The sequence below is a fragment of the Rhagoletis pomonella genome, unplaced genomic scaffold (genome assembly GCF_013731165.1).
Source record: "Rhagoletis pomonella isolate Grant_MI unplaced genomic scaffold, Rhpom_1.0 Rhpom_scaffold_00012, whole genome shotgun sequence".
Classification (NCBI taxonomy): domain Eukaryota; kingdom Metazoa; phylum Arthropoda; class Insecta; order Diptera; family Tephritidae; genus Rhagoletis; species Rhagoletis pomonella.
In genome coordinates, this window is record NW_023458566.1 from 16,919,065 (window position 1) to 16,933,081 (window position 14,017).

A 14,017-nucleotide genomic window follows, 5' to 3' on the forward strand; every position below is an offset into this window, starting at 1 on the left:
ATGTCTTTGGGTCCCATTTATTCTGACTCTTCATTGATAGCTAATTAGTTAGTGCCTACACTTTTTTTTAACAAAAACTTTATGCCTGTACTTGTGATCTCCTGCTGATTGCAATTTTATGCAACATTTGGCTTGTGAGGAGAGAAAGAGTGCTCCGAATTGTACACATTTGTAATACATATTCAACAATTCAGTACTGGTTTAAAGCTTTAACAAATACATACATACATATATCAGTGTCCTGATTGCTAAAGAACAAATAATATAAAATTCATAACACAATGATTCCAAACCAACAAAACCTGAAGTATCTTAAAAAAGAAAACCTTGCATTTCCGCAATGTTCAAAAAGCAAGTAAACCACCATTATTACCGTTAAAATGCACACACTCCGGCTAGGCACTTTAATATAAATACATTTGCCAACTTGACACATCCCGGAAGTATTTACAGCCACTTTCTGTCAAGTGGATTCATCGCACTGCGTGAACGTGCAACCAAAAAGGTGTCGGTCGTGTCGTCTCTCGAAGATGGCCATCTTGCAGTCTTGTTGCTTTTGGAAGACAGTGCGTAAAGGCAGTATGGCCAGCGCAACGTACACTTTGGTAAGTACTTACGTATGTATGTGTTTATTTATGTGAAATACTTCCACAGTATGTATGGGTACAACGAAAAGCGCTTATCGAAACTTTTCTTATCAACTTTGTGACATAAATGAGAACTCTATAGTAGATTATGAACTCTCTTTTTGTGGCATTCTAAGAACTTACCAGCTATTTCGAAACGAATTTCATTCAATTACTACCCAAGTACATAGTACGCAGTTCAAATTTTTTAATGCTCTTAAATTTTGTTGTCTTCCGTTCTTTTGTGAAAAAAATAATAGTAAGGATTTACCGTGATTTTTCTTTTGTTGATTTAGATTGGAAGGCCGCAGCAAGCCGATAGCAAGGTTAGACAATTGAAAGCAGGTTTCTCTTTCGAGTTTCTAGTGTTTGTATTGCATTTATTATGAAACGTTAGTAGCATCAACAGAAGTCATAGTCTAACGCTTTTATGTAATTTGTTAACTTCTTTTTCCGTATTGTATGTTGTATTGTAGGTTCCAGTTTTTTTTAACTATTTTCGAACAGACATGTTTAAATTAATAATTATCCAAAAGATTTACGAAAATTTAGAAAATAAAGGAAGAAGTGAAAAGATACTTATAAGATTTATAATTCGGTATTTGTTATGTTTCATATTTATTAACTTTTAGTCGCGACGCTTGAGTTTTGCTATTTATTATTTTGTTTTCATCTTCAATGTGAAGTTCCAAAAAATTTGCGCACTTGTAGGTATTGTGAGTTATTCTGCCACATATCGATGGTTCTCTGCAATAACGACACAACTCAAATTTTATTTTTCTGCGGAACATTGATATTTGCTTACTTGTTGTAGTTGGCAATCCTTACTACTGAGCAGTGACACATGTCTCTAATCCTTGTCTAATCCATGGCTAATCTTTACTTTATTTTTATTTTGGCAATGGTTTTTACAACTAAATAGAATTTTTTCTTTAATACGAATATTAAAAAAAAAAAACTACAGTCAAATTTTTTAACAAAACCACAAATTAAATAGTGACCTCTTTAAAACACTCGGTCGTAAAGAGTTAAGCTATTTTTAATTTTTTTTTTTTTTTTGGAAATAATATAACATTCAATAAAACATTCATATTTTTTAAATCGTCGACTTTTTTGGTCATAATTAGTTTTTACCAAAAAATGTGTAAAATGTCCTATGTTGCAATATCGAAATGACTAGCAGCCCGGTCTGTGCGATAAAATTTTTAGGTGTTCCCTAAAATAATTTACCAATTGATTAATCTTCAGCCAACTTCCTGATGAGCCGGAGGCTCGAAATTTCCAACTTAGCTCAGAACCCAATGACTATGCAATATGAAAGATAGATGAATTCGCTAGGTGGTACTGGAGTCGAAATATTTGAGAACCCCGTATTTATAGTCTGATTTGGATTATATTTGAAAGATCGACCTCTCGGCAGGCAGTTCGAAAACGCCTTATCTCTGAAAAATTTGATTGAAGAACACCCTATTTAAGAATTCGGTTAAAAAATGCTCTATCTCAGCCGAAAATACATTGAAAATGCGCTGAGATAGGACGTTTTTGAATCGGCAGCTGAGATAGGGCGACCGACCTCCTGTGTCCATTAAATAAGAACAACAAGAGCCGTTTTTTGCCAAAAAGAAAACCTAAAACGTTTTAGTAGACATGTCTTCAATGGAATCAACCACTTAGTTGAGTATTTTGAAACATTTCAAAATTTGCACTTTCTGCCGCTATTAGACCACTGTACGTTGTTCGCATTTATTATATTTTCGCTCAGCTCATCTTTATATTATCTTAATAAAAAAATATTTTCGTCACAAAGTGCCCACTTTTAGTCTCTTGGGTGATTTTCCATTGGCAGCCACTTTCGCAAAATCAAAATAAATCAATCTCAGATAAGCAAGTTTATGATTTAAAAATATGTTTAGCATTAAACTAATACATTTACACGCATATGAATAACCGTAAAGCGTGCTTAAATGGACACCATACTTTCATGAGCACTTTCAAACGGATTTCAAAAGTAATTTGCTGATTTTACGACTCTTTGACTTTCCATGAATTTTTATGTGCCAACACATAAGGCCCGTCCACATACAACTTTGGCGTTGCGTTGGCGCTGGCGTCGCTTTGACAGCAGCGCGAGTAACGCCCGTGCTTGCTACAATGAACGCGTAGCAGAGAATACTTTGGTCACTAAATTAACACACTAGCGGCAGATAAATAAAAAATTTACATCAATAATTGCATTAAAAACTATATTTCTTGCCCGGATTTAATTAAAAATGAAAATTAAATCACATAATTTTGATTATTTAGAACAGCTGACGAACGACGCACGCGAAAAGTTGAGAGTTGGCCATCTTTCTGCGTTGTGTTGGCGTTGGCGTTGCCCAACTTTGGTTATATGGAGACTTTCATATAAATGCATGTATTCATAGTCAGCTGTCGAAGCGACGCCAACGCCAACGCAACGCCAAAGTTGTATGTAAACGGGCCTATACATACACAAATTGTATATGTATATTCATCAACACGCGATTACATTTCGATATGAATGTGCCACAGGGAGTCGCCATGGCGATCTAAAAGTCAAATTGCTTATTATAAATACGAAAATTAAGTGCGCCCATAAAACGCGCTGGCATCTTGTAGTACTTACTCGTACGCACACGTGTTAGATATACATACATATGTACACGAGCGCGTTATGCAATTGTATTTTGTTGCCATGATGATTGCAATTTTGTGTCGCCAACTGCTACTACCATCACACACATGTACATACTTGCCTATTTCTAACTCTGCAGGTATTTTTCCGACGGCTGTTGGCACCTACGAAATATTTTTTTTTGCTGCGCTGCGAAAATTGGCAAACCCACACAAATCTGTTGAATTTCGCGGAAATTATTTTTTGCTGCCCAATGGCAAAAAAAAAAGATGATGCGCAAATAAACGGATTCGCCTTCAGCAGCAGACGCTAAGGCAATTGATGCCACAAGAACCCATTTGAATGGCTGGCTGCCAAAAGGCGGAATTGCAAATTTCCAAATTTCCAATAGAGTTGTGTAAACACAATGAATCAGGCAATTCGCTGCCACCATCTAACCTTAACATGAGACATGGCATTTGCATGTTGTTAGCTTTACTGCTAACGTAAAAGCTTTCCGATCGTCTTCTCTTCAGTTGTCTATTTGGATTTTTATAACTATGGACTTGTATGGAAGGCCACACATTGCTTGTTGCTTGTCATCCATCGCAAGTGATTGCATATCCCCAGCTACTTTGAATACATTTTGTTAGTTCTTTGAAATATGTATGCACTCAATTGCTTGCCTATTTGTTTATTTTGCGTGGCTGTAGGCTGGTTGTAAAAATAACAGCATCACCATTTGCATAATTGAAACAGGAGCACCCTCTTACGCCACCAGCACACAAACACACATCCAGATCAGCCAAGCATGAATCTTGCAAATATCGATGTACACATTTGTGGTACATATTTTATCCTGAACATATCATTCAGCAGCCACTTTAGGCATGGATGCTAATGTTTTTGTTATGTAATGTTGCAAATGTGGGCATGCCTACATATGTATGTAGAAGCTTATAGTATTGGGCGAGTTTACTAAAGCAAAAACATGCTCAGTTGGGGGTACCATTTTTTCGAAGAATTGCGTTGAAAAACCAGTGAGTTTATCTGCCCACCGATCCCATGACATTTATCTTTCTGAAAGGTATGTGGATACTTCTTTTGTCGAAAATTCAGTGAAAATATTCAAAATTCCTGCTTCACAAAGTCCAACTCGCATGATTTTTTGAATATCTATGTACATACAAGTTATCATTGGCGCACCCAAGAAAAGGGGCTTTGTGGTTTAAAATCGATCCGTGAAAGACGTCGCGAAACCCCCTTATGCTTTTCATTCAAATAAGGAGATGGATAAGCGGCAAGAGTTAACGGGGTGTGCTTAGCTCAGTGGTTATCGCTGCTGATTTTGCACATCGATGATGCGGGTTCGATTGCTGCTGAAGTCAAGAGAAAAAAAGTCCGATGAGGAGATGTGTGGTTGTCTCCGAAATTATAGTTATAACGTCTACCGCTTAGACTTTCTTGCTTTTATCCTAACGCACAAATTGTGGTATAAAGGTCAATAATACATTAACAATAATTTTACAAATTGGTACCCATCATGTGTTCCGTCATTTGCAAATGCAATAAAATATCAAATGAAATAAATTCTCATGTTCGTGATCAAAAAATTTGGTAATTTGGAACCCGTTTTGGTATGCTTTTTGATACCTAAAAATGTGCTAGAATGGCAACACTGGCTACTACCGTTTCGATTCTAGCAATGCATTTTAAACTGTACTTCAAACTTTTCCCCAAAATGTCAGTTAGGCTTTTCTGGCTGTCAAAGTCTCAAATCAACCTCAAATCGCGCATACCCCAAATTGTGTACAAACTGTGAACATTTGAGACAGTGGTTGTTGTTGGTGTAGCGGTGAGACAGTGGTCAAAAAAGCCACGAAAGGTTCGGAGTGTCAATGCAATGGAATCAATAAAAAATTCACTTTGATGGCTTTTTCTTTCGCTGTTTTAATTTGCTTTATTCGTATTTAGAATCGGGTAAAAGATGCTTACCACAGGCAGGAGTAGGTATCTCGTCCCATATTTTGTTCGAAGTGAGCAGTCACAGTGCTTTCGAAGGATTAGCGTCTACAAAGCCAGAACCTTTAACCCAATAAGAATTAAATGATTTGACAAGGGATCCAGAATTATCTAAAGAATCTGCAGAAGTATTGGCTACTAAATAAAAAAGAAATAAAATTGTTGGTGTCAAGTAAAAACATGACGTTCTCTCATACAAGATAGCAAAGCTTGCTATAATTTTTTTCATTCGGAATATTTTATTGTTTAGATCAGATGTGCAAGGCCTTATGCTGGTAATGGGACTGCTAGAATGTTGCAAATTCACTTTTAGTTCCAGGAGATAAAATTACATATATCGCTCCCTAGTATACAAAGAACGTACTTATGAAACAATTTACCAATACGATGGCAAAAATGGGCAGTTTAAGGCCTGGCATCAAGACATCGCTTGTGGCCTTAATATTCTTTACATTTACAAGAGGGTATTGTCTCTAACGAATTTCCCGTATATTTTGGTGATATATCATTAAAAGTGAAAAAAACCCCCAAAAATATTTTTCTGGGTGCGCCCTTGCATCACGGTATACATACATTCTAGGCATAATGAACAAGGTAGAAGTGATAACTCAGTTGAGCTCTCTCATAGCTGACTGTAATGTCGAAAAATGTAAACAAAGAAATTAACCCTTTGTTATGCATGTACCATATTTGATAAAACTCTATATCTTTGAAATGAAAGTTTTATGTAAAAATGAAAATATTTGCAATGACATTAAAATCAGCTTCTTTTTAGTTACTCCATTATCGCTTTAATGTGAATGTGGAAATGCATACTAACACAAAATTACACACTAAATGAAACAAACTCATCAATAAAACCGTTTTGACCATTTTCTTGCTTTTACTAGCCCAATGTTTTTGAGAATTTATTCAAATACTTAATTCTAAAGTATATTAGACATTAAAAAAAGTTTGATTCTTCTAAATTTACATCAGGACTTAACTTCAATAATTTAGCTATTAAATTTTTGCAATACAAAATTTCCATTCCACTAAATTTATTAAAAATTACTTCCACTTTCTTTATGTCAACAAGGAATTCTGCTTTAGGTTTTATTAGACCACCATTTCAAATTTCGTCTATGCATATGTTTGAGTGGAAGATTATCTCTTCATATTTGGTATGATAAATCCTGCATCTGTGAACAAACGCGTCCGTTTAGAAATATTTACTCGGCTGCGATGGGCAACAAATAAAGTCACTGGCGCTAAAATGGTTTTCGCGAACACGTGAGGAGTCTCCTAATCAAACATCGCAGCAATTTTCCCACCGCACAAGTTTGTGGTCCTGGCACTTGTCGCACACCGCACACCGCTCCTTTTCATTTTATTATGCATTTAAAATCAGTCGCACAGCCCACAATTGAAAATCTAAATTAAAAAATTAAAATTTTGAATTTTATAGGCTTAAGGGTTGACATTTCACTCGCAGTTCAAAAGAGAGAAATGTCGAAATCACTTCTACCTTGTTATGCCATGACATACATTCATAAAAAGCCTTCTAGGAAAAATTCAAAAGTACAGATACATACATATGTACATAGAGATGAGCTACAACTTCAAGTGAACAGCAGTAATTCTGAGAATTTCACTTACCACAAGCGATCCGAAAATTGTAAAATAGTTTTCAGTTTTAGTTTTCATTTCCAGTTTATTCTTGCATATCCTTTAAAATTTGCAATATTATTTTTGAAAAAATCATATGTTGAGGAGCGTAATATACATATGAAAACATCCTCGAAACTCGTCCTTCAAAATTTGTTTGCTTAATAAAAATTAATTCATTGAAAGGAACTATTCGTCCTTGTGAATGAAAAAACTGTAACTTTTTTTAATTCTGCAGAATTTGCTTTTCATTTGGGACTTGGGAGCTTTGTTCTACACTGCACTGCATTTTTCACATAATTTGTTTAATTAAATAATCATACCTTTGACACTTCAAAGTCCTTTCAAAAATCCTGACATCGTGGCTCATAGTTTCGTGTGTTTTAAATTTTTTGCTTTTGTGGGACGGTGTAATAAATCGCAAACAATTTAGTTAATTTTTGAGTAAGAACACTGAAAAGCATTTGCTTTTTTTTATCACGATCACGAAATATCCCGAAACTCGAAGAATTTCTAAAAGTTCGAAAAAACTCTCCTGTTAGTGTTTAAATGTCTCGAAAACCCCGTTTTATTATCAATTCCTACAAAAATAAAATATAAATTGGTCGAAAACACAAGAATTTGAGTTCAAATCGAAGTTTTAAATCGCTGTTGTTTGTTATTTTTTTATTGGAATGAAATTGCGTTCACTGAAATAAATTTTTATTTTTCTTGCAATGACTTAGAAGAGCAGGGATTAATGAAGTCTATAGACGTACGCATGAGGGTTGTCAGCGACCGATTATAATTTTATGGAGCTCTAGTCTGGTGGAAAGTACTGGATACAAGTAGCAATCAGAATATTGTCGGAATAATGCAGACACTCATAGTCGCGCAGACGTTGTAGGCAGCCTACTTCGAAAATGGGTGCATATGATCATTCACTTGAAGCCGTTACAAGTATTAGAAACTGGCACAGCAGCAAAAGTGGTCCGTGGGTTAAGGGAATCAAAATTGTGAAAACAATGCGAATTGGGATACCCAGCGAAAAGAGGATTGCACAAGGGGATCAGAGTCGGCTTATATGTTGGCACTGACTATATTACGTCATTCCATTATTCATTCCTTCATTATACGATTTTCAAATAGGGAAGAATGGGACTCTGGCCTACTACGTAATGGTACATATTTCCACCTACACTGACGGCTCAAAAAGATGTAAAAAAGATTTCCTCAAAGCATCTGCAAATAAAATAAATTATATGACCTGCCTAACGACTGCAGTGTCTTTAAGGCGTAAATAAGACTGCTTGTTTTATACAAACTAGTAAATCCCTGTTAGGGAAGTGTATTACTGTTCGATGTAGAAATCTTTAGCATCAATTCTGTTGTTTACATGCTGCACGAATGTGGTCCAGTCGCATTTTGTATTGAACAGGGACTAAAGGTAAATTAAAAAATCTACTGTAGAACGATTTTAAACGATGCTTTGTTACATTGGGAACGAAAAAGATTCGGTAAAAATCTCGAAATTTAGCGTTTTTTAGAAAAAGGCTTCCCAGCTTCATCTACTCGCAACATTGGCCTCCATATTCACCAATGGGCTTTTCCAAATGGTCCATTGTCAAAGCCAATGTATCAACAAAAAAATATGTGGCAATCAACGCCTTGAAGACTGCTCTTCACCACCACTTGGACAACATACCACCAGACCACATTCATGCAGCCTGTGAAGCATTCCCGGACAGACTCGATCTTATTATCCGAGCTAAAGATGGCTACATCGAACAGTAATACACTTTTCTTACACTTTGGCTAGTTTTTATGAAAAAAAAAAAATAATAAAATAGACAAAACACAATAGGAAAAACTTCGAGCGCCTTACCCTGTACGCTACGTTAGGACCCCTAGTAATGAATTCAAGAACGAGTCACGTCAACGCAGCTCTCTGCTCGGTTTCCATGCCAATGAGATCGTTCGGAAATGCAGATAATAACTTTTCTAAACCTTTTTGTGTGTGGCTTCTGGATCTGTATTGTGTGGATTTAAAAGCGTTTACTTTCCTACATTTTACTTTCTTTCTTAAGTCAAGTTAAGACGGTTAATTGCTTACCTTAGCTACACCTACCCTATATCAATTGTGAACACCCACCAACAGTGACTTGTACTCAGCTCAAATGCACTTCATGACTCCGCTCACTCTATGTATATACCGTTTTAAATTCATAAGTACATGAAGTACAATCATATCATTTAGCAATTTAATTACTCTGCTTGCAGGTGTACTTTGGTTTCTCCACAATTGTGATGCTCATTACCGTTTATGATGAGCAAGAATATCTGTCTGGCACCAGAAGACGACCCATAGGAGAGAGTTTCTTGGCGAGAGGGGAGATAACACCCGGTAAGTGAGCAAACAAAGTAGAAGTGTAGTAAGATGAGTGGAGATTTTCTCACCTTGATGTTAAACATACATAAGTAAGTAAGGAAGTATGTAATTAACATTTGATTACAATTGTGTCATTACAGCCATTGTTATATTCAATATTCTCTTTTTGATTTGCTCGGCGTGCTTAGTTATATCTTCGTTGCTGGTGTTCGCCGGAATGAAACGTGTAAGTATGGGTTAGCGAGTGTGCAATTAATTTTTATTAGTTGACTCTTTTATGCGCAAAGCAATAAAAACTAAAATGAACTAAAGTGCTCTTAAACTAATGGGGTTTTTTTTTTATTTTTTTTTTTCTGTTTTCAGCATCGTAGCGCGTTTCTGTTGCCTTGGATCGTTTTCATGCTGTGCGATGTGTTAATTGAACTTTTTCATTTGGTTTACTTATCCATAACACAGATGGTTAATTTCGATCCAGTTGTAGGCTTCATTTTTACCATCGATTTTTTTATTATGTGCCTGAATGTAAGTAGAAATTTTATATGTATGTATGTGCATATATTTAAGGACGCGTAACAATCATTTTGGATTTGTGATTGAAGTGCAGAGGAATAAGAAATTAGCACAATAATGTTTACTTGACCTGTCTCTTTTTTTAAGTCAAAATAAGCCAAAAGGCTCAACCGTTTTCATTAATTGAGGCATTAGGAATTCTGTCATAGGATATGTTTCGGTTTAGTTAAGATTTTCGTTTGGGTATACCGCAGCCGTTTATTGGGGTGATTAATGAAATTTTTTTTGCTGTTACTTAGGGTAAATTAGCTGTATACCCTTTTGCAGGTTGATTTAGAGTAATTACATCTATTAAAAAGATTGCAAACATTTTTTCACGTAAAGTTGTTTAGTTTTTGCATACAAACAAGTAGCCAGCGGCATTAATAAATTTCCAAACAAAATGTTCTAAGTAGTAAGATGTCCCACCATTATATGCGCATACAAAATAAGATTGTTTTCATAATTATTACTATGTATGTTTGTGGCGCATACAACCCAACAGCGAATGGAATGCATTGCGCATCGATGCATCACTGATGAAAAGTAATGGCATTTTTCTGTTGAAGTATGCATTACATTTAATATTGCATTTAAGCGCTAGATTACTTTTTGGCAAAAGGTAATGCAACTTATGTGATGATGATATGTATATAGAAATGTCTAGCAAAAGATTTTTATCAAAATGTAAGGCATATAAAATAAGGGTTCGACATCAATTGCCTGTCAATCGGTGAAAGTACTTCGAAAAAAATGTATGTAGTATTTGATACATTGCAAGTGATTACGTTTGAGAAGCACTTCATGCATATTTTAATGCGATTGCATTACTTTGGAGTCGACTCTGGAGTTGGTGGCAAACGCATTTTCGCTGCTGGGTATATTTACATGCATACTTTCGCAAATTTATTCATACATTTTTTCACCAGCCCTCTCTTATCTTATTCATTTTCATATTGCTTCTTTCTTTATTGCTGCTTAGACATATTGTCTGCTGTGCGTGATATCACAATATCAAAATTACCTGCAGGGACGTGGATATGGGGATCAACAGATGCGGGTAAGAATTGCCGAGAATTCGATATGCGGGGTGAAATTCCACATTTTATATGTCTATGCTTCTATTCTGGGAATTCGTTCACTTATATATACATACATACATATGTACACACATGCATATGCATCGATTGGGGCATGACTTCTAGCTTACATACATATGTATGTATGTGTGGGGTAAATAATACCCGTTTATGTTTAATAAAAGTTATTCTACATGTGAGCCGTTTATTCTGAAAATGGCATAAGTCATCTTTTCAATTTAACGGTATTTGTTCACTAAAAAATGCTTTAAAATGTTAAAATGTTGAGAATTATTGAGATTTTGTTGGAGAGAAGTTTTACTAATCAGCGGCATAACGAAGACGTTTATTGTGAAAGTAGCATAAGTCACTCAAAAAAAAAAACAAGTTAATCATAACATTGATTACACCGAACAAGAATCAATTTTAGAAACACAAAAAACTAGCAGCCAATTTCGCGAAGGCAATTTAAGAGTAAAGTGATTTTAATTTTTTGAATTTCATATGGAAATTTACAGAAAATAAAAAATCATTTTCCAAATAAAGTGAAACTGCGTGTTTGTTGTTTTTCTCTGGCGTCCAATTTTTTTTTTAAAGACTTTAAGGTTTCAAAGATTTGATTAATTCCAAAATTTATTTTAAAAATGCAATGCAATTTATAATATGTAGCAATATGGTTACCAAATAAATAAGAAAATTTTGTGAAATTAAAAAATATTAAAGTGTTATTTTCATAAAGACGAATTAGTATTGAAAATCTTCTTCTAAAATTGTGTCCTTGCGTATCCTTGCAAATTTGGTGTGTTTGTTTTTGAAGAAATTATAGGATAAGGATTAATAGACACATGACCATATTCTCGAATTTCGTCATTGTACTTTAATAGCTTAAAAGCATAAAAATATTTAAAAGGACATTTTCAATACCAATCCGCCCTTGTAAACCAAAAAATTTTATATTTTTAAACGTAGGTTACTTTTTTTATGTATGTATGTATGTATCTGTTAAAGAACTAGCGAATAAGAAACACATTAAACATGAGAAGGAAATTATGTTACTCATACGCCATGTATCTACGCGTTAAATCAAACTTAAGCTTAAAACCCCGCTTTCAAGAAAAATAACAAGAAATATTTTTCATTATTTCTGTTGCTTGAAAAAGCACTTTGTTTTTGTAAATTTTCTTGAAGGAATAAATATTCGATCATTTTTTTTTTTAGAGCTACAAACTGATTTAAAAAATTTTCACAGAAGAAAATTTCTTTTTCTTCAGTTCTTGTGCGTCAGCTTATATGAATTTTTCGGTTTTTTCTTGAGAGCTGTGCACTGCACTTCAATAGGAAAACCATGGTGAAATTATACCGAGTGTAGTACTAAAAGCGAGAAGAAAGTTTTGACACTATCTTATTTGAAAATTTGTCTTGAAACATTTCTTTATCCATAAAAGGCAACCAGAAGCTGCATAACAACCAGGAGCCCTGACTTGACACTTTTCTTACTATAGCTGAGTTTTCAAACAAGCAAAATTTAAATCAAACAAACTTATAAAAATAAAAGTAAAAAAACGCCTAAGAAGATCGCTTGTCTGCATCCGTTCCCCACACGCCCAGAAAAACATTGAAATATTTAGCAAATGAATTGGCAATCTTTGAGCCCGTCTGTCTCCACATATGTCCAAGGTACTCCTCTCTCTTTCCTCGGTGAGACTGACTCAAAAGAGACTTTCCAATAAATATCTCTTTTTCATTGATTTCTGGAAGTAAATTTTTTAAATAAAAAGGAGCGATAGAGATGGGGTGTTTCCTATTTTGAAAAAAATCGAGTTAACTACATTCCAGTAATGCGGTTAAATTTTTTTTTTGTTGTTGTTGAAAATGCAGTTTGTTCTTAGGAACCTACACTAAAGACGTATCAACCGACCGTTTAGTGAAGCTTCGATCCAGTTGTGTAAAATTTCACCGATTCTTCCTTTTAACCAGCCATATGTACCCGCCGTCTAAAGACGATATGGGGAAAGAAAAAAATAATTGGTCTGGTCACGTAGTGCTATTAAAAATTATCCAGTAAAAATCAGATTATCAGAGAGGCTCCATCTCTTCTTCATTCTGTCCTCAATGTTAAGGATGAAACGGAAAAACGGTTGTGCGGGGTTACATATACATGCATATGTTGTACTTGCTACTGTACAAGACAGTGAAAGAATGTTTAAAGTTTCGCCCTTAAATCATATTTTAAAAGAACAGAGATATTTCATTTCCATTTATTTATTTATTTAACATTTATTACCTGTTTTCTTTTATCCCAGACGGAAATTGTGATAGAAACAGTGGATGGCGAAGTGACGGAGAGGCAAAGTTGTCTGAAAACAACAAAAATTAACAAATCGTTGGCAAGTCCTTATATAACGACGAACCCGAACACTCATATTTCGACGATACCAGAGGAGATGGATCAGAATTACAAAATTCGTACAAGCTCAGGTAATTAAATTGCTTTTTCCCCAATTCGAAAATACTTATAAACATATGTATGTAGAGCAGTGCTTGAAAGGATATTTCCAGCGCAATGAAATCACATTTTCTTTTAATTTTTCCTTTATTCAAAGCAACTATAAACCATTTATTATAATATAGAAAAGTATTTTAAATTTGGTGATAAAAGTAAGCTTCTTAAAATAAAAGTCAGAAAATTCGTTTCGTCAATGACAATTCCACATAACTTTACATATAAAAACTGTAAATAAACTTTAAGGAGCAATGACTTTTGAACGCCAAATAGTTTTTGATCCAAAAATATTTTATTGCTGTCATCCATCAAATTAAACTCAAACTATTTGACCCCGTAGCCCTCATAATTGATTTACGCTGATAAAAGGTCTCGTTAATCACGTCAAAAGGAGATCGAAGCATAAAGCTGCGGAAACATCAACAATACATAAACAACACATGTACTACCCTACAAGACATTGCTGAGCACTTTAGGCAAAAATTCTCACACATTTACACTTTTGTTTTTGTAGTACGGCATAAATGAGTAGTTTGACTATTAGTACTGAGGACTTTCTGATGACAACATTGAGGGGAAAGTACTCAA

The 14,017-nt window shown here is 34.7% G+C and overlaps 1 protein-coding gene across 1 annotated transcript in view; it reads left to right on the forward strand.

Annotated features, from left to right (window-relative positions):
• Nucleotides 1-300: 300 nt before the first annotated feature.
• The window catches only part of LOC118747472, a 42,283-nt gene continuing 28,566 nt past the window's right edge, over nucleotides 301-14,017 (forward strand). Inside the window, exons 1-6 of the mRNA XM_036481523.1 lie at nucleotides 301-605; nucleotides 9,190-9,313; nucleotides 9,439-9,524; nucleotides 9,662-9,820; nucleotides 10,830-10,907; nucleotides 13,230-13,404. Coding sequence (XP_036337416.1) covers nucleotides 531-605; nucleotides 9,190-9,313; nucleotides 9,439-9,524; nucleotides 9,662-9,820; nucleotides 10,830-10,907; nucleotides 13,230-13,404 — 697 coding nt within the window. The 5' untranslated portion in view covers nucleotides 301-530. The remainder of the gene's footprint in view (nucleotides 606-9,189; nucleotides 9,314-9,438; nucleotides 9,525-9,661; nucleotides 9,821-10,829; nucleotides 10,908-13,229; nucleotides 13,405-14,017) is intronic.